Below are 19,038 nucleotides of genomic sequence, written 5' to 3'. Positions count from 1 at the left end.
GATTCTAGTACGATTAGCATTGATATACTTGTTTTATTTGCATTGTGTAACGTAGCAAGGCTAACAAATATTAACACTAATGATCTTATCTATGGCAAGGTATTAATAATGGTGCATATACTGTACTTAGTTATGCAAGAATACAGTGTTGTTAATGTGTCAGTGGATTAGTTGTGAAAGAATTCAGTGTACATGAAATATGCATAGTTAGAGATAATATAACTTAAACCAGTATCATATATATTATATTTATATTACACATCATTAAATTCTTCCCTCAAGTCTTGAATATATCCCATGTGAAAACTGCCCAATCAAAACAATGTCATCCATTATATGGCAGAGGCTCATATGTACGCACATCACTGATATACGATGTATTTTTGCGAGGCTACATTCAATCCAGATACAGATTTGTGACACGTTAAACAGGCGATATATCATTTGCATTTTGGCATTTGAGAGCTGGCGTCGTTGAAAACGTGTTTTCTGGGCATGTTTCAGTGTAGCAGCCCAAGCAGCGACAACTCTTGAAGAATGATGTCATGTTTTCGAATACGCAACCTGTAACATCCGGGTCCCGTCGCTCTAGCTCTGTGCTTCTCAGAGGCTAACGTTAGCTAGCAAGCTGTCAAGCTGTCAAGTGGAGAGGCTGGGGCAGACGTTTCAGCTTCCCCCTGGCTTGGCCGCACAAAGCTCCGGGCCATAAACAACACAAGAAAATCCGCTAGAATATTCTTTAGCTTGCCAGCTGAGATGATGTGATGCATCACGGGCGTACGCAAAGAGGGACCTCCGCACCTACACAATTTATATGCACTGAGTCTTGAGTGACGATTGCTCATTGCTAGCTAATCAGCTAGCTAGCTTAGCTAAACCGCCGCAAACCCCCTTCGTTTCGTCGGTGTACCCTCTCTTGTGTGAACTGCGGCCAGTTGCTCCTTGTCCTCGTAGCAGCTTCCGTTGCTGTCGACCAGTATTTTGGTTATTTGGTAAGTCGTACAATGTTTTCTCTTAATCCAACAACTGTTTAGGAACGTTGGGCAGTTAGCTAGCTTAGCTATGTTAGCATGTAGCGATAGTACCTTAGCAAGGCCGAGGGCTTTGCCTGCCTCAACATTACGTTAGCAAACCGTGGAAGAGGGAGGCCTGTCAAAGTTAGCTGTGAGGGACAAGGGTCAAGGCCCACAACTAGGTAAGGCTGTTTGTTTATTTGAGTTGTGGTCTGGGTTTGCTACAGAGCTAACTTTCTCCGTAAATTCAGCAGCACAATTGATCCTAACTGAGCAGGTTCATGGTGTGACCTAGCGTAGTCCGGCGTTAGTGTTGTTTTTGACTGATGTTGTGGTTTGTGGTGGTTATCGAGTAAATGGTCAATCGGTTAGCTAACATTAGCCCTGCAAGCATGTAACGATAGCTGTAACTCACATTACCCCGTGTATGGTGAGGTGCTCTGCACTGCGAAGGTCAGAGGGTTTTGTAGTGTATGAGAAATACCACTGAGTAACTTAATTCACTGCATCATACTTAGTGTTAAAACGTGACCAGTGTGTGGCTTGAAATGTTTTCAATTAGATCCACAGCAGCAGCGTTCCTAATATGTAGACATAATGTGAACAGAGGTCTACTATTTTTAGACTAGAGCAGGGGCCTGAACTGAGCTTCAAGATGCTAATGTTTTGCCACAAATGAATGGAAGGTGTGCTGTCTGTTTCAGTTCTGTTATTATAGTCATTAGTGCACCCCTCTGTTGAGCACTGCACTCACATTTTTTAAAAAATTTTTAATTAGAGACTTATTTTGATCTTTCCGAGTATACTTTTGCATAATAGCATGGTTTCAATGTGAATATTGCCACACAGTTTTCAAAGTATTGGCTTATGATCACACTTTCTTCTTCTGATTTGTGTTACAGGCTGTTTGGGACAAAATGGGTGCGTTTCTGGACAAACCAAAGATGGAAAAATATAATTCACGTGGTGAGGGTAACAACCTAAAGTATGGGCTGAGCAGCATGCAAGGCTGGCGGGTTGAGATGGAAGATGCACACACAGCAGTAATTGGTCTGCCTCATGGTCTAGACCTCTGGTCATTCTTTGCTGTATACGATGGGCATGCTGGCTCTCAGGTGGCCAAGTACTGCTGTGAGCACCTGCTGTACCACATCACCAGCAACTCAGACTTCCAGAGTGCTTTGCAGGAGGACCCATGTGTGGAAAGTGTGAAGAATGGAATCCGCACAGGATTCTTGCAGATTGATGAACACATGCGAACCATCTCTGAGAAGAAGCACGGTGTGGACCGCAGTGGTTCCACTGCAGTGGGGGTGATGATTTCTCCAAGCCATATCTACTTTATCAACTGTGGTGACTCACGGGGGCTCCTCAGCCGGGGCGGAGCCGTGCACTTCTTCACACAAGATCACAAACCCAGCAACCCACTAGAGAAAGAAAGGATCCAGAATGCTGGTGGTTCAGTCATGATACAACGAGTTAATGGGTCCCTAGCTGTGTCTCGGGCTTTGGGAGACTTCGACTACAAGTGTGTCCTTGGAAAAGGCCCGACAGAGCAGCTGGTTTCTCCAGAGCCTGAAGTTTATGCAATAGAGAGATGTGAGGGCGAAGATGAGTTCATAGTACTAGCTTGTGATGGCATCTGGGATGTCATGGCCAATGAGGAACTGTGTGACTTTGTGAGGTCAAGACTAGAGGTTACAGATGATCTTGAAAAAGTCAGCAATGAAATTGTTGACACCTGCTTATACAAGGTATGGCATATCTACAAAACCAATTGTGACATTTTGGCGTACTATTTGGTATCATATTTATTTACTTGCGTGTTTGTTTATTTTTTCCACAGGGAAGCCGGGACAATATGAGTGTTGTGCTAATCTGCTTTCCTGGGGCCCCGAAGGTGTCTCCAGAAGCGGTGAAACGGGAGGCTGAGCTGGACAAATATCTGGAGGGCAGAGTAGAAGGTACGTTTTTTTTTTTTTCCCCCACATTAAGTAACACATAGGTTGATGGGGAAAATATTAAGTTTGCAAAAGGTTATATGTCACACATGTCTGTAAAGCCAGGGATCATCTAAAAAGGCATTTACAGTAGTCAAAAGACATAGGCAAAGGTTAGACTAATTCTGTGTGTTCAGATGTTTTAATCTGTTTATTAGTAGTTGTCTGGAGAGGAAGAATGTTTTGAATGTTTAATTAAAAGGAGATCACGCAATATTTCAGAGTTTTCCTTAAACCTCTGTATATTAACATTTAAAGGCAGATGTCTATCATTAGTTCACGGTATTTATTTTTCAAACTTTAGTCATGCTGGAGTGTGAAACATCGAAATACCAAGTGAAAGAATTGACATTCCCTCTTTATAGTTAGAGGGCCACTGGCATAACATTGTCATTGGCATCTCATTTCTTTCCCATAAACGATTATCTAATATTTACTGTCAAGGCCTGGGAAGCCACTTTGATTTGTTGGCATATTGTAAAAGAAAGAAGATGTACTAAGAATATTTTACGTTACCATCACATATGTCTTGATTTATGATGATATTTAAAAAACAAAGAGACATATATTTAAACATTTCTCAAACCCAGCCCTACAAACCCCGTGTTTGCAGGGCCTCTAATGTTACTGAACATGAGTTTATTCTTTCTGAAGCTTTGTCAGGCCTCTAAGACAGCTGTCTTCCGTTCTTGTTTGATTATGGTTTTTCATCATGATCATTATATAACCGTAACCATGATTTGGTAAACCACTAAATAACTTTTTTATTTTCCACATTTTAGTAGCCTACAGTGCCCTATGTCTTTCTGTGATAAAATGCCGTTGACTTACGGCTTATTGCTTGAACAAATTATATGTTAATTCATGTTATGTATACAGTTAACCAAGAAAACTGATAAGGACATTTGCTGTTCAGAGTCCGTCTGCACCTACTTCTGCCACCACACATTGAAAAGTGTTGTGAACCTCAACTGTGTGTTTGCATGCTTGCGATTACACAGTTGGCTCAGCTGCAGTAAAGCAGACAATGGGCTTATTGGGGCAAGGCGCAATAAACAAATCTTATTCAAGTTTCTTTGAGTGCTTAACAACTCAACCCAACTTAATTCTAAACAGGATAATATTGTCCTGTAATCAAGTTTCAATCACAATTTTTCTGTTGTGCATTCATGCACACATTTCAGTTGCACATATTAAGGGTCTTTATGTTAAAATATCTAAAATCATGTAATTTTCTCTCCTGACAGAGATCATCAAAAAGCAGGGGGATGAAGGTGTCCCGGATTTGGTCCATGTGTTGCGGACGTTAGCATCTGAGAGCATCCCTAACCTCCCCCCTGGAGGAGACCTGGCAAGCAAGTAAGTGAGCTCTGTGGTTTGAATAGATGACAGCTTCCTTGTGGCAATATGGCATGTTTTTCTTTGTGGTATAAATATCATTATACTAATAATTTTATATATTTTCTTCCCTTCAGACGAAGTGTTATTGAAGCGGTGTACAACAAACTCAACCCCTACCGAAGCGATGACACAGTAAGTATCCAGCTGGTCTTTAACTCCTTGAAGGTATGCTTTGTTTAGCATATGCATGGTTTGATGTGTGACCAGAAAATTAACTAATCTTATGCATGTTATTAGTATTCCTCAAAATAGTACAAGCAAATTTATGAAAGTTGCATTTTTCAATTAGAAAACAAAAAAAATATGGATTGACTCCGCAATGACATTTGACAGGTGACTCGTCCAGGTTGTTTCTTTGCCTATGACGGCAACAGAAAATGGTTAGAAATTGCTTGCATCAACAAGTCACATATTATGTAATTTAACTTTGAGAAGGATCACAATTGCATTTCAGATTGTGTGCCAAAAAGCTTCAGTCTCCAACAGTGTGAGCTGATATTGCTAATTAGTGCACATACAAACAAACCACAAAACTGTTGTCCTTGTCCACTCAAATATTGTGCTTTTAAAATTTCTTATCGCAGATAAGCTCACTGGGTCAGCTGCAATTTAATTGCACACATCGTCTTGTCCTTGCCAGTACAAAATGACTTTTTGTTTTAGTATTTTATGTCTGAATAATGTTGGACTTTTTAAATTACATTCACACATTGGGTTCTTTAGATTAAAGTGCCTTCAGAAAGCCATCAGGCCCTTTGATATGTCTGAGGTATTATATTGTGCATAGTGAGTACAAAATGTGCTAAACTGGGGTGTTTGTGCCACCAGTCTACACACAACTTTCTGTGTAGAAAGTGAAACGAACTTCTTACATTTTTATAAATGTTTTGAAAGCAACTCATACAAATGTTACATCGCGTATATTATCATATTCAGCCTTTTAAACAAGTAGTTTTGGCAGCATTGGCATTTTCATGTCCTCTAAGGACACATCTGTAACATCTCATACTAAAAACTTGGTAAACCAGGAAGTAAACTGCTCTCTGAAAATTATAAAAATAATTCTTAATGAAATTCAATTTTAAATTTTGGCCTGGCCACCAGGACTTTAACTTTCTAGTTTTGAAGCCAGCCCTGTGTTACTGTGGTTTTGTTTGTAAGTTGGTGGTGTCATGGGATACTGTCAATTATTTCACGGTTAGAAAGTTAATCAAATCATGGCGATTTGAAATTAAGTTTTCATGTTATCTCATTAATTAGCTCTATTTTCCACCTGCTGGTAAGCACTAGTGGCGCTACTCCTTCATTTACAGCAACTAGTTTGCAATCCTTTTTACGACTTTACAACTGACAATCTTAAAAGATGTGCCGTGTAATGTGTAAACTGCTCAAGAAACTGCTTAACCAGTGTCCATAGTATTCACCTGTGACGCTCTATGTGTTGGGGTGTGGGCGGGAGTTGTCCACATGCGCATATATTCAGTTCGCAACATAGTTACAGTACTTCTGTGATATTTTAATAAAAATGAAAGAAAATATATAGCGAAGCTGGACAAATGGCTAAAATCACTTTATCGGATGGAAAAAGAAGCGTATAATCTGATACAGAGTTTTAGTGACGCTGTAAAGACTGATGTGTCACAAGCGCACAGATGAGCACATGTTTCAAGTAACTACAACCTGAGTGAAGCCTAACAGCAGTGCTGTCCTCATGACAATTGTGTAAATTATTTCAGTCTCGTGGATGACAATAAGTGCAATTTATACAATGCAAGCGTTGCAAGGTCTAGCAGCACCAAGAATTTCATTAAACACTGGATAAAGTGCATATAGACAAATGTGGTTTTAACAGATTAGTTGTTTAAGATAAAGTAAAAGACTGTATTGTACCAGTGTTGCTGTCAGCAGATACTGAAACTTGCTGGATTAGTATCATCATTAAACACGGTAAAGTAGTATCAAGTTATCCCAACACAGTATGATTCAGACCCATGCATAAGAGCACATAGCTGAGGAGCTCTGCTGTCTGTCCATCAGACCAGACAGTTTCTCATTCATGTCAGTGTCTTCACACATCTTCTTTTCAAACCGATATCCCGTCATACTGCCCTTTTGTTGTTTTTAATAGTCCTTTTCGTGACATCTCTCATTATAGCTCTCATCTCTTGCTTTGTCTGAGTCATTCTTGTGGCCATGGTCCAATCTGTTCATCTTGCCTCATTTCTCTGTTTGGACAGACAGCCCCCTTTCAGAAGTCTGTGCAGTTTTTTTTTTTTTTTAATGATTTATTTTTAGTAGTCAAGCCCTCTGTTCCTTTCAGCACTGTAGAAATTGTCTTCTAGCTCCATCTAGCTCACTCTGCGTCTTAATATTTGATCAACCAAGTTGATCTGTGACAAGAAGTCCTAATAGTCCATTACAAACTCTGTAACAAGAGAAAATACAGAAACCTCAAGATGTTAAATATGCCAGTGCATCAGCATAATTAATCATATTATTCAGTAAAACGTATTAACCTCTGGAATTCTGACACAGGCTAATGCTGTGTTTAAAATCGCACTAAATAAAATCTACAGGGAAGAATATCGGACATGATCCAGATCACAGTGACTGCGTACAGTTTTAGGTGGCAGTAGGCCAACCCAGTTCTGTGGAGTTCTTCTGTTGCTTTGTTGTGTAGCCTGCGGCTAACCTTGAAGACTCTATGGTAGCTGTTTTATATTACCTCTGTGAAGATAATGACTGTGTCCGAACCAGAAATAATCACACACTACAACAAGTGCTGGACCTATTACCTAGAATTCAGCAGCACGCTGTTTGTTAGGTTGTGGTCCACAACAAAGAAGGGACAGTAATGGTACAGAAGTTAAACCTCAGGCCTGGATCTTCTAAACGGGAGCAATCATAATGAAATTTTAAAAAATGGAGGAGGAAAAAAAACTAGTTTGAGACATCTCTTAGTGCCTTTATGTCATTTGTGTGTTTTGTCAGATTATTCCAATTGCCTTATTAGTAATATTGACAAAAATAAAAATATTTTGTACTCTTACAAGCAATATATTTTATCCCAAACGAAATGTGTAGATGAAATGTTTTTAATTTGTTAAGACAGCATCATCAGGAACTATTCTTCTTTATTTCTAAACAAAATAAATAGTTTCATAAATTACATTTCAAAACAAAAGTTACCAAAAAAAAATCAAATCCCACACTATGAAGGTAAAAAGTAAATGTTTAAATGCAAAATGAGGAGTAGTTTTAAGAATCAAGGTTTTGTTTTCTTGACACAACACAGTGTGGCTCGGTTGCATTTAGACTGTGCTATAACTATGCAGACCTTTACTGAAACTGAAGGGACACTCTGAAATGGTGATCTTCTGAAGCTAGTTTGTCTAGCAGCAGCCAGACTGTTTGCAGACAGCTCACTCACTGTTGCTAGGTAATGTCACAGCGTGAGCAAACACTGGAGATGTCCCGATAAAGCTCGTTGCCCTTCATCCAAGTGCTTTTAACACTGGGTATCTACCAGTGCAGATCTGAAAATTACATTTATCTAATTTACGCAGCCTCCCAGTGCACACTTAAACTACAGCCTGGAATGAGATAATTGTACAGTGGAGCTTCCTCTCGTTGCAGTTTTAGTAGCGTTGATGCATTTGTTTATTTTGCAAGTCAGGGTGTTGCACCAGTGCTACTTGTGTCATGTTTGAAAATGACGCAACATATTTGAAAACTTCCAGATTTGTGATCGGTTCGACAAAACGGAATCATACACTTGTACACGTATTTCTTATGCAAAATGGTATGTGACTTATTCGCAGACTTTAAACTGGATTTCTTTAATTTATTGTTACGTACTTAGTGTTATTTATCAAATTCTGTGCATCTGTGAAAATCCATGTAATCAAAATTGCTCCAGTGTAAACACATTTTTATATTATTGACTCTTGGTGTACATTATAAATTACTTTGGGCTCTGTTTGGCTGAGAAGGCACTGAAATTGTTGTTTTTACCAGCTATAACAGCAACAACAACAAAACTACTCAAAACAACAACAACAATTTTAGTTTCATATGTTTTCAAATCAACCAAAATAGTTGTCATTTGTTAATTTTACTGTACATCTTGGAAAAAAAAAAAAAATAATCACTTGTTTGTAACAGAAGCTTTAAAAAAAATACACGTTGACAATACAAAGACATCGTAGTTACGTTACAAACCTTTGGACACATGTTAGCCAGTGAGCAACAAGACAAATCAATGGCCATTGTGTGTTCACAAGTGAAGAGTTGGTTTGTATAGCAGCATCAAAGATGTTTGGGGGGAAGATTGTGGGATTCAGATACCTCTGTTCACACATGGGAGATTTAGATTCATTTTTCAGTTTGTGTCTCTCACGGATGCAGAGTCTGAAGGGTTTTTCCTTCCTCTCCTCTCTTATCAAGGACTCTGCGTCCACTGACGACATGTGGTAACACAACCTCCTACCACTAACACAGCATAGAGTTTACAAACCACCATCCTCTCAAGACCCACAGCAGCTCAGCTCAGCAGTCTGTCTCTCCGTCACTCTGAGCTTTTGGTTTCTAAGAAGGGAATTTCATGGGAGGAGGAGAAGGAGGCGAAGGAGGAGGAGGAGGAAGAGGAGTTGCATGCACACAAACCTGGAATAGTGCAGCACCAGTCCGCTCTGGAGTTCAGGATCCCCCACCGTCTTGTCTCCCCTTTATGTTCACCCACCTTAATATTCTCCTCTAAAGTAATCCATAACAAGTGAGTCCACAAGGTTTTCTTTCTTTTTGTTAAATAATCGGCTTAAGTAGTTTTTTTTTTTTTTTTTTTTTTGCTGTAATTAATTTGATTCACATTTCCTTGTGTGTGTGTTTGTATATTTCTGTTTTTGTGAAGTGCAATTGTCCTGTACAAACAGCCTGTATTTAATGCAGCTTGATTTTAAGTTAAAAAATGAAAGAAATGGAAAAAGAGAAACTTTTATGCACTATCTGCCTTTTCCTGCTCTTCTGGAATTCTACCGTCTATACCGCTTGTCCTCCTGGCACGTCTCTGCGCTTTTACTTTTTTTTTTTTCCCCAGTTAGTCTATGCTCCTTAAAGAAACGGGTAAATTGTATAGTCGACAGCACAGTAAGCTCTATATATCAGACCATTTAAATCCTAATTATTTTTTTTTCCTGTGCTTTTTTTTTTTTTCCCCCATTGTATTTTACTTTTGTAAGTGGTTTTCTGTACATGCTCAAATAATATTGGCAAGCTGTTTCTCAATCATTTTGAAAGTATGAAGTGGAAATATATATATATATATATATATATATATATATTTATATGTATATATATATATATATATTTCTCATTTCTGCAGGACTCTGTGATGAGTTCCATGTTAACACGTTTGTCTGTGCAAATAGATACCTACAAGCGTGCGTGGGTGCTTGTGTGTACGTACATGCGCACGTGTGCTAGTGGAAAGGCAGATCTTAATGAGCAACTCTAATTTCAACTTGCTGAGGTGGTTCAGACAACAAATCGGGCTGGAGTTTAAGGGAATTGCCCTCCTCATGCTAACCCATTGTCAGCTTCTTCTTTTTTTTTTTCTTCTCTTTCTTCCTTTCTCTCTCTCTCTCTCTCTCTCTCAGCCAGTGCTCCATATCAACCCAACATAGACTTTCACTACTTTAATTCCAAACTGCTTTGGATAACAGAGTTTACGTGCTGTTACTCCATTTGAACAACTTTTAGTGCTCGCTCTCTATATATAACTGTAACTGTAACCTGAGATGACACAAGTAGCTCAATTTACCAGTGGTGTACAATGATTTGCAGCTAGTCTTGTGTGGACTAGTTTACACACTTTTTTTGTGTCATATTTAAATATCAATTCCTAAACACACTTCCATACCAGTGACCACTGTGGGTGCCATATAATTTTTGATCATATTTTACAGCTTTATAACAGCCTATGCCAAGTTTTGTTTTTTTTTCTTTCTCATGAGATTAAGTTCTTTTGTATGTGGTACAGATAGATTTTTAGCTTCTGCATTTAACATCTGATAATTTGACCTGTGTGAACAGTTTAAGCACTGAATATTTTTGACAAAATCACACATTAGCAGTCGGAAAATAGTTCTAAAACTTACAAAGACTATTTTTATTCAGGTTATTTGGACGTTCACACCAAGAACAAATCCGCAGTCTGCATTGAGTTCTTGTGGTTGTATAGCACCTTTTTATTCCCATTTGCTCTAATTAAAACCCTCCCCCATGGCACCACAAGCCACATCACAATACAGTTTGCTGCTATAGTGTATCACTTGTAGGTTTGTAACTTTATCCCCCCCTCTGAAAAGATAGTCATTGACTAAATCTGTATTTAACACACTCGGTAGATATATTTCTTGAAGAGAAATGGTTTTTATTTCAGATTTATTTTCTGCCATTTTTTTTTTTTTGTCTTGCATTGTTGGAAATTTCTGTATGTATATATTTTTGACTTAACTTTTCAAGGAATAAATCATGTCGCTTGAGTTTAGTTTGTTGCCATGGACAAAATGTGATTCTGGTTTGTCTTGAGATGGTTGGTTACATTTTGGGATTTTGGCGAAAAAGAAAGCGAAAAATAAAAAATATCCTCATCACTTTGGTCATCAACACTGATGACTGGAAAAGTTCGTTTTATGTAATAAAGCGTGATAATGTGCTAAAATCAAAATGACAATCCTAACTATTTCACAGGCTTTAGACTTAAACAGACTCTAACTTTGATTATAATCCTAAATTAAAAATGCCAAAGTGTAGAAGTCCTAGCTGTTACACTGCAACAGTCCAAAAATATAAACCTACTAGTTATTAGATGATTTTCAGTAGCTCCAATTAGTTGGCTTTTAAAGGTACTCTGTGGAGTTTTGAACCCTTGGTGGTGGTTTAGAGAAATGTTCGCTTTACAAGCGCGCGCACGAGGAACCCGCATGACATTAAATGCACTTCCGCTGACTGCAGGGGGCAGTAATGTGTATTATCAACAGGTGGTGTCATGGCAATGTGGTGCAAGTGTGCCTACCACCTACTAACATGTTACTGAAAATTTTGCTAGGCCTTATAGCAAAATGCATTTTGCTCAGAAATGTTGAATGTAACCTAATTTTGTATTTACACTGAAGACTCCATAAAGTACCTTTGACTAGTCGTCCTCCAAAAAAACAAATAATATAATATCAGCAGGGTTAATAAAGTGGTACAGTAGCTGACTCAAGACTCTAAACGTGTCAAATAGGAAAATAGTTTTCTTTGTGTTAAAAAATATGGTTCCACTGAATATTCCTTCCCAAAAAAAACTAATTTCAGCAAATCAATGGTTAAATAGTAAAAATGAAACAATATTCTGTTTCTACCAGAGTACTCACCTTAATACTTGTATACCTGCTGTACACACACATGTAAAACTCAAGTCAATTTATTCAGTGTGTTTGCGAAACATTTTTTTTAGTATGTATATTAAAATGCTTTTTTTTTTAATTTCGCTAAGCAGTTTATATTTAATCTATAAGCTATTTATTTTGCTCTGCATAGCTTGTATTTGTTAAGTGCACTAAATATCTCCCTTTATCTAACCTTTGTCTGCACCCTGCTGCTTGTTGATATTACAGTGACCCTGAAAGCAACATTTCATGCTATTTTTCTTTAAGCTTAAAGAGGAACAAACTTATTTCTTTCTATGTTGAGGCAGTTGACAAACTCACGCCCCTGGACTGTCCACCTTGTCATATATAATTTAAAATGAGTGACCCTTAAATGATGGCGGTGGAATACCCGTTTTTACAACAGACTCATTCCTCAGGATGAGAATTGTAGAAATCGACTGTAATGTTCAAAATCGCTGCAGCTGGAATGTTTGCAGATACTGACAGTGGCTTGGTTATGATTTGTCCACGTGTATTATTCGATTTTCCATAGCATCCCTGTTACTTCCCCAAAAACTGAACAAAAAAAAGGGTCCTAAGCGTATATAGTTTTAATTTCTCATTAACTGAAATACCTCATAAACTTTATAGGAAATGTTTTTGTCTTTGGTTTGGCAATTTACTTTAACAAGGGCCATTTCCCAGTGGTTTGTCCCGGTTATTTTAACACTGATCAATTTGAACGGGATGAGGTTGTGCTCATGTACAGTGTTTGAATTGTGCTGTTAACTAAACGAGAAATGATTCAAGAAGCTACTGTAAAAGACGACTTGTTTTAGTAACTAGGAACACTATTGGCCTTGTCCTGTTAGCCCCCCCCTCCGCCCCCAACGACGCCCCTCAAACCCGTGTATCCTCACCTGCTTTGTCCCCTTGTGTGACGCTCACTTGGCTCAAATCTATAATTGTATCGAGAGTTCAGGGTTTTAGAAATGTGAGATGTGTGAGAAAACAAGTGACTAAATGACAATAGTCATATGCACTGATCATCTGTATAATCAGCTCTTTTTTTTCCAAAAAAAGAAAATTATTGTAGAAAAAAAAAGATTATAAAGCTATTTACCTTTGGTTGCCTGGAAAGCATCCTGTATATTCTTGTACGGAGGACTACCTGGCAGAAGTTGAAAGAGATTTTAAACGCTTGCGCCCTCTTGTACATAGCGATGTACCTCAGTTTGTGGCGTGTACTGTGTGACCCTTCGCAGTGGTGGTTTATTTGTCCCCTCACAGGGGGACCTGAGCCTCACTTGGCTGACCTTTTTCAGCTCATAAATAAGCTCACCGATTTGCCTTACCCAATCTCATGTTGCCCCCTAAAGTACTTGTCCAACAAAACACTATTGAAGAGGAGTAATGCTGCTGACATTACACTCATACAGATTAAAAACTTTGTCCATTTTAAGGTACTTAAGCTATCAGCAAAGTGACTTTGTCCCGGTTGTCACAAGGTACAACTTTTCAAACATCGCTGGTTTGTATTTTTATTTATTTTTTTTTCCATGTTACCGTATTGGATCTCGGTCTTGAAAAAGCTTATTTAATTTTCACTGCAGATGATGTCATACTTTTAACAAATGCAAGTGTTTTAACATGGTAACCTCGTAAGCATTCAAAATGTGCGTACATACATTAATGTCTGCTCTATTTATGATTACATTCAAGAATAGCTTTAGAGTGCTGTAGTTAAGTATTGTCAATGTTGATTCAAATGCTTCTCGGAGGCCTCTGTGAGTGATTTTACAAAGTTCAATAACTGTATATTTTGTATTATGTTCTAGCTCCAAAGGAATGGCAGAAAAAAAAAAAAGAAATGTTTAAAAAAGCTTTGTTCCCTGAACTAAATTGTACTATTTGTGTTGTCGATTGAACAAATTGCATTCCTTGCTTGTGAATAGACGCATTTTTCTCCCTGCTCCTTAAATTTTCTCCCCTTCTTTCCCTCCTTTCTTTCATTTTTTAGCCTTTGAAGTTTGAATAAAATTTCTAGTTTGCAGAATGTATTACTAAATAAATGGGTTGTCATCTTGTACCTCATCATTTCATCGCTTTTTATCTGTCGGGGCCTGTTGTCCAAGTGAAACTTTGTGTGACCGTAACAGGTAAAATACAGCTTTACTCAAAAACCTAGATTATGAAACTCAGGCGTGTAGTAGAAGGTGTCTGCCGTGAAAGCTGACGGGAACCAACAACACGCTTAATATCAGACAGTGATCATCTTGATCTGCTGAAATACAAACTGCCTTCGCTCTGCCACTTCAGGGAAGATGGGAAAAAAAAGATATAACACTGAGGTAATTCTTTTTTTACTGTGCGCGGTGGTAGAATATTTTCTCATCCAGGTGTTACAAGACTATTTGGAGATGCTATAAATACATTCACAACAGCTCTAATAACCCTTTCAAACTAAAAAAAATCTGATGCATCTAATACATCCTAATGCTATATATTCATCTTGGTGACTAATGATTCGACTTGCGTATGATAATTAACAAGCTCTAATCGCTACGTGCTCTGAGCCCCATGAGCTCTCCGAAGCACGAGGGGTGTTGTTGACTGCGCCGAGTATCAGAGTCATGTTTGTCTCCCTGCTTTTCCTGTCAGTGTGTGGCGAGAGCATGCGAGGGGCTCGAGCTCCGAGGATGGGTCAGGGCAGTCCACGGCCACTGGGATTAAGAACCGTGGGAGGGATTACTTGAAATGTCAACATAATGTCATGAGCTGTGCTAGAAGGTCAAACGTTCAAATGGTGCTCAGTGGCGAGCAGTTAATAGATCAGGTACAATTTGGATTGTTGTGGTTCCCGTGATGCATTGACTAGCATGCTAAAACAAGCCTTGCATTATAGTTTTTTTAATTCTTTAACATTCGGAAACACGGTTAGATGTGCAGTGAGGACTGTTTACTTACTTGAAATACTATACCAGGTATTGATTAGAATTAATTTGTACTTATTATGCATTATTCTTTCTAAATGAGTGGGAATATATATTTAAATGGAACAAGATTTCTACTGTTTTCCCAAGCCGTGGATTTGATTTTGTGCTCATTATTCTAGCAGATCAATGGTAAAACAAATCCTAATCAGACAGCCGGCTAGCCAGAGGGGGGCAGTGTTATTACCTTAGACTGATTAGAAAGTATGCTCACCATGACAAACAGTGCTCTGAAAACTTAATGGATGCTGTGACAGCTTTTAATGCTTAAATCTAAAGTGTTACGTCACAGTGTCCTGTGAAATAATCAGCAGGATTGTGACAGATTTATAATGTCAGCAGCAGTCATCATTGCTGAGCACACGGATGCTCTCAGATTTGTTATTTTATTAGATTAGATACGGGGATGGACAGCTGATACATCTTCACTAAAGTGAGAATAATAACTCATCTAAAACAGGCTTGTTTTTTTTAGCGTGCGCGCCGCTCTTTGAGCCATTTGCACGTTAGGAACGGCACAAAATGTGACTCATTAGATCTCCGGCCACCTGTGCACCCATAATGAACCACGCTGCCCTCGTATTCCTCCACATCAAAAAAGAGGCCGCGTCGGCAGAGGCCATCATCAAATGGAGCTGGCTCGTCATCTGCCTGCCATTGTTGAGCGCATGTCATGCTCTGCTTCTCATGGCGGAAAAAACCCATTTGAGCTTGACTAATGCGGCCATGCAGACGCAGCAGTAAGAGGTGGGGGTGGTAGGGCACGCCGCACACTCTGCGTGCAGTGGCGGAGCTAGACTTTTATCCTTGGGGTGGCCAGGGGGTGGCCAAGGCTATTTCAGGGGGTCCACAGACTATAACAATGAATTTGTTTCTTGACTTATCAATTGCAATCGGAGTGTCAAATGTTGAAATGTACATACTAAGCACACAGGAGATCAGATTTGTGTATATATAATTTGCAGTTTATTAACAATGCAGAAAATGTAAAACACAACTTGGCAACAATTTTTCAATAATTAATTAATAATAACTAATTTTTACAAAAATGGTGAAAATGCACCAACACATTCATAGTTACTCACACAAACATCTCTCTCTGTCTCTCTCCCTGTAGCAAAAAACAAAACAAACTTCTATCTACAAAAGTTATTTTAAACAGTGACTCATTAGGACACCACCGTAAAACTTACTTTACGACAAGGATTTCTCTGTCCATGAAGGATATCCTTCTTCTCCTTCTTTTTCTTTGTCACTTCGTTGATCTCCGGTAACAGGCAACGATAACCGACTCCAGTTCAAATCTTCCTCTTCTTCAGTGGCGATTCTTCTTCTTCTCCTAATGAAGGTGGCTCGCAACGCTTTGTGGTATATAGCGCCAACTACTGTACAGGAGGGACTTAGCAGTCAATAGGCTTCACTGATTTAAAAATGCAACTGGCTCCTTCCGACAAGAAGTGCGGTGCGCCGGTGCCGCGATATGTCAATCATCTGGGGTGGCATCTGGGGGGTCCAATCAGATTTCAGGGGGGTCCAGTGCTACCCCGGCCTCCCCTCTAGCTCCGCCACTGTCTGCGTGGATGGTCTCCGCGCTGAGGTCACTGAGCTCCACATTTGTTAATTTGCTTCGAAGTGCAGCAGGAGCCAGATTTTTTTTTTTTGATTTTTTTGCTCAGAAAATTATGCTTATGTGTCCAGAAAACGAAGCGAAGTATGTGGAGATACGTGGACATTTCTCTGTTAACATTTACTGTCTGTCCTCTAAAGCATCTCCTTCTCCCCCACCCGCCATGCCCTCCTTCTCCATTTCCTCTTTCTGTGAGTGCTCTTGTTGCCCGAGGTCAGTTTGTCACAGAGAACACAAGCTTTTCTCACTTGGACGCAGCGATTCAATGATTGGTGTGTACAAACAATCATATCAACCAGGGATGACATGTACCCACCTCCCCTCCCTCCCTCCCTCCCTCCCTCACGCCCTCCTCTCTCCTACAGACATGAAATATGTCCTTCCCGCTCTCTTCTGCTGCTGTCTCTCACTCACTCTCGTTGGGAGTGAGTGTCCCCTGCATGAGATGGGTTACACAAGCTGCTGCCCTGGGAATCCCGGTCCAGCTCATTATCCTGCACCCCTGAGACACGGCTCATTGTAAATTAGGACATCAAATGGTGCGGCCTCGTTACAGAGCCACAGATACGCTCATTAGCATCAGCACCTTTCCTTGTTAGAGCCCGTATCGGCATTCGCTCCCACCACCCCGTTACATCCTGTCATTCCTCCTCGCTGACTGGAAGGTTTAGGATTAATGTCAGCTCTAGCCAGTGGGTCATCGCTGTTGCGGTTCAGATATGGGACTGATTGATCAGCGGTGGCGGGGAGCTGTTGACAGCTGCCCACTATACCCGCCACGGTTATCCATATTTCATTGTGTGGAGGGGGGAAAAAAACCTGTCTCAGAATAACTCGTCTGGCAAGTGGCTGACTAGTTGTTTCTCACACCCACAGGGCATTGACAAAATAACAGAAACGTCTTTCATTACCGTATCATAGTCTTACAGACAGTAGATTCATAGTGTTTTTAATCTTGCCGGCTATTTTTTCAAGTGATTAACTTGTCTCTTCGTTCGTAGCTTCATATTTCCCTGAAAACTAAGCAACAGTGATGGTCACATGGGCTCTGTAACCACTGTAGAGGGCTGTATTTATGTGGATCCTTGCTAAGTGATGTATTGATTTGTGCGCACACGAGGATGCACGTGCCCAGCCACCAACATGCAGTTGGTGCACACCAACAAGAGGAGGACTGACTGCGTTCAACACATTCGTCTAACTTAAAGGATACGTGTTACTCAGTGTGTTTTCTTTTTAATTGTCTTCTTTAATAACTCCTGATAACGATTACAGTGCAGTTGTAGGTCTTCTGTGTCTGGTGGACGGACTGTACAAAGATATATATCGCAAATGATGACGCTATCGAGCATCATATGACCCTGCAGTTCTAAGATTTGACCCACAGAGACGGTGTCTTCTGGCTTTAATGGGACCACTTGATTCTTTAAGAAGTACAGCACTAAATAATTTTGGTAATAATCCTATCAAAAATGTGTCTTGGAATGTTTTGCATGTGCACTGTTGGTGCAAACTTATGGCTAGGTGGAGGTCCCAATATACATGTTGACACATGACAAACAAGATAAATGCGGTGGTTGCAAATGTGTGTCAGCACTGACTGAATCACTTTACGTTGCATTTGCCACAAAGCGCGGCCTCGAAAGTGACCTCAGAGAGCTGAAAGCGTATATCTAGACGCATAACTATTAAGTATGATTCGTTAAATGCAGAATCAGAAGGTTTTCTTCGCTGTTAGGCGCTACTGAAGTATTGTTCTGTGTTCTGTCTTCTCTCAATCCATATCAGTAACCATCTTCATTACTTCATTTGTCTAAGACCTTCTATTGCCCTTTACTGAGTGAATATAAGTGTGACTCAAATTGTTTTCCTCTTTGTACCTGGGCAGCCTTCAGCATGCTGTGTTATTAGCTGCAGTGAGATAGAAATGTTCAGCTGACCACGGGGTCCTGTCATCAGACTGTCCCAGCCGGCACTCAACCACTAATTAGTCTTATTAAATCGTAATGTCACAGGTTTCGTTTTACTGATCTTCTTCATCTCCTCTGCATGCTGCCTGACCTGTGGTAGCATGCAGCCAACGGGTGAATTTGAGTCATTCCTCCTGCATGCCGTCACTTCACTCCATCTGTAGCCACACACTTCACCTCATCTTCATCTTGCTCTTCTCCTCCCCCCCACCCCCAGGACCCAGACATCCTCTTCTTCCGTGGTTTCAGCTAAGACAAGAGCTAATCAGAGGATGCCAAGCCAAGTATCGGTTCCCTCGTGTTTGTCCGTCACCACAATTAGGAATCCATCCCTCAATTCATCACTTACATAATGTGGTTTTTATCTGATATGCCCAAGTAGTAATTGAACATTTCATTTTAGTTTTACTCCCTTTAGGATGAACGTATCCAGACACCTGTCTTGGCTGTTATGTCAATTCAAACGGTTGCTTATGTACACATTTAAATACTTAGGACGACTATTCAGGGATGACAGTCCTCCTATCACGTAGTTAATTTAATATCAACATGCTAATAATAACTCATACTATGAAAGTAGGATAGGAGTAAAGAAGAGCTGTGTCGAGTCTCCTGTTTA

The 19,038-nt window shown here is 39.7% G+C and overlaps 1 protein-coding gene across 1 annotated transcript; it reads left to right on the top strand.

Annotated features, from left to right (window-relative positions):
* The first annotated feature begins 443 nt into the window (after positions 1-443).
* ppm1aa (protein phosphatase, Mg2+/Mn2+ dependent, 1Aa) lies at positions 444-14,305 on the top strand. The gene is made up of 6 exons (XM_084569080.1): positions 444-992; positions 1,916-2,767; positions 2,860-2,977; positions 4,261-4,372; positions 4,489-4,546; positions 8,861-14,305. The coding sequence occupies exons 2-6, from the start codon at positions 1,931-1,933 to the stop codon at positions 8,888-8,890; spliced, it is 1,155 nt and encodes a 384-aa protein (XP_084425206.1). The 5' UTR covers positions 444-992; positions 1,916-1,930; the 3' UTR covers positions 8,891-14,305.
* The last annotated feature ends 4,733 nt before the right edge of the window (positions 14,306-19,038 follow it).

The sequence above is a fragment of the Chelon labrosus genome, assembly GCF_963514085.1.
Source record: "Chelon labrosus genome assembly, chromosome: 20".
Taxonomy (NCBI): Eukaryota; Metazoa; Chordata; class Actinopteri; order Mugiliformes; family Mugilidae; genus Chelon; species Chelon labrosus.
This window is presented reverse-complemented; position numbering and strand designations above follow the sequence as displayed.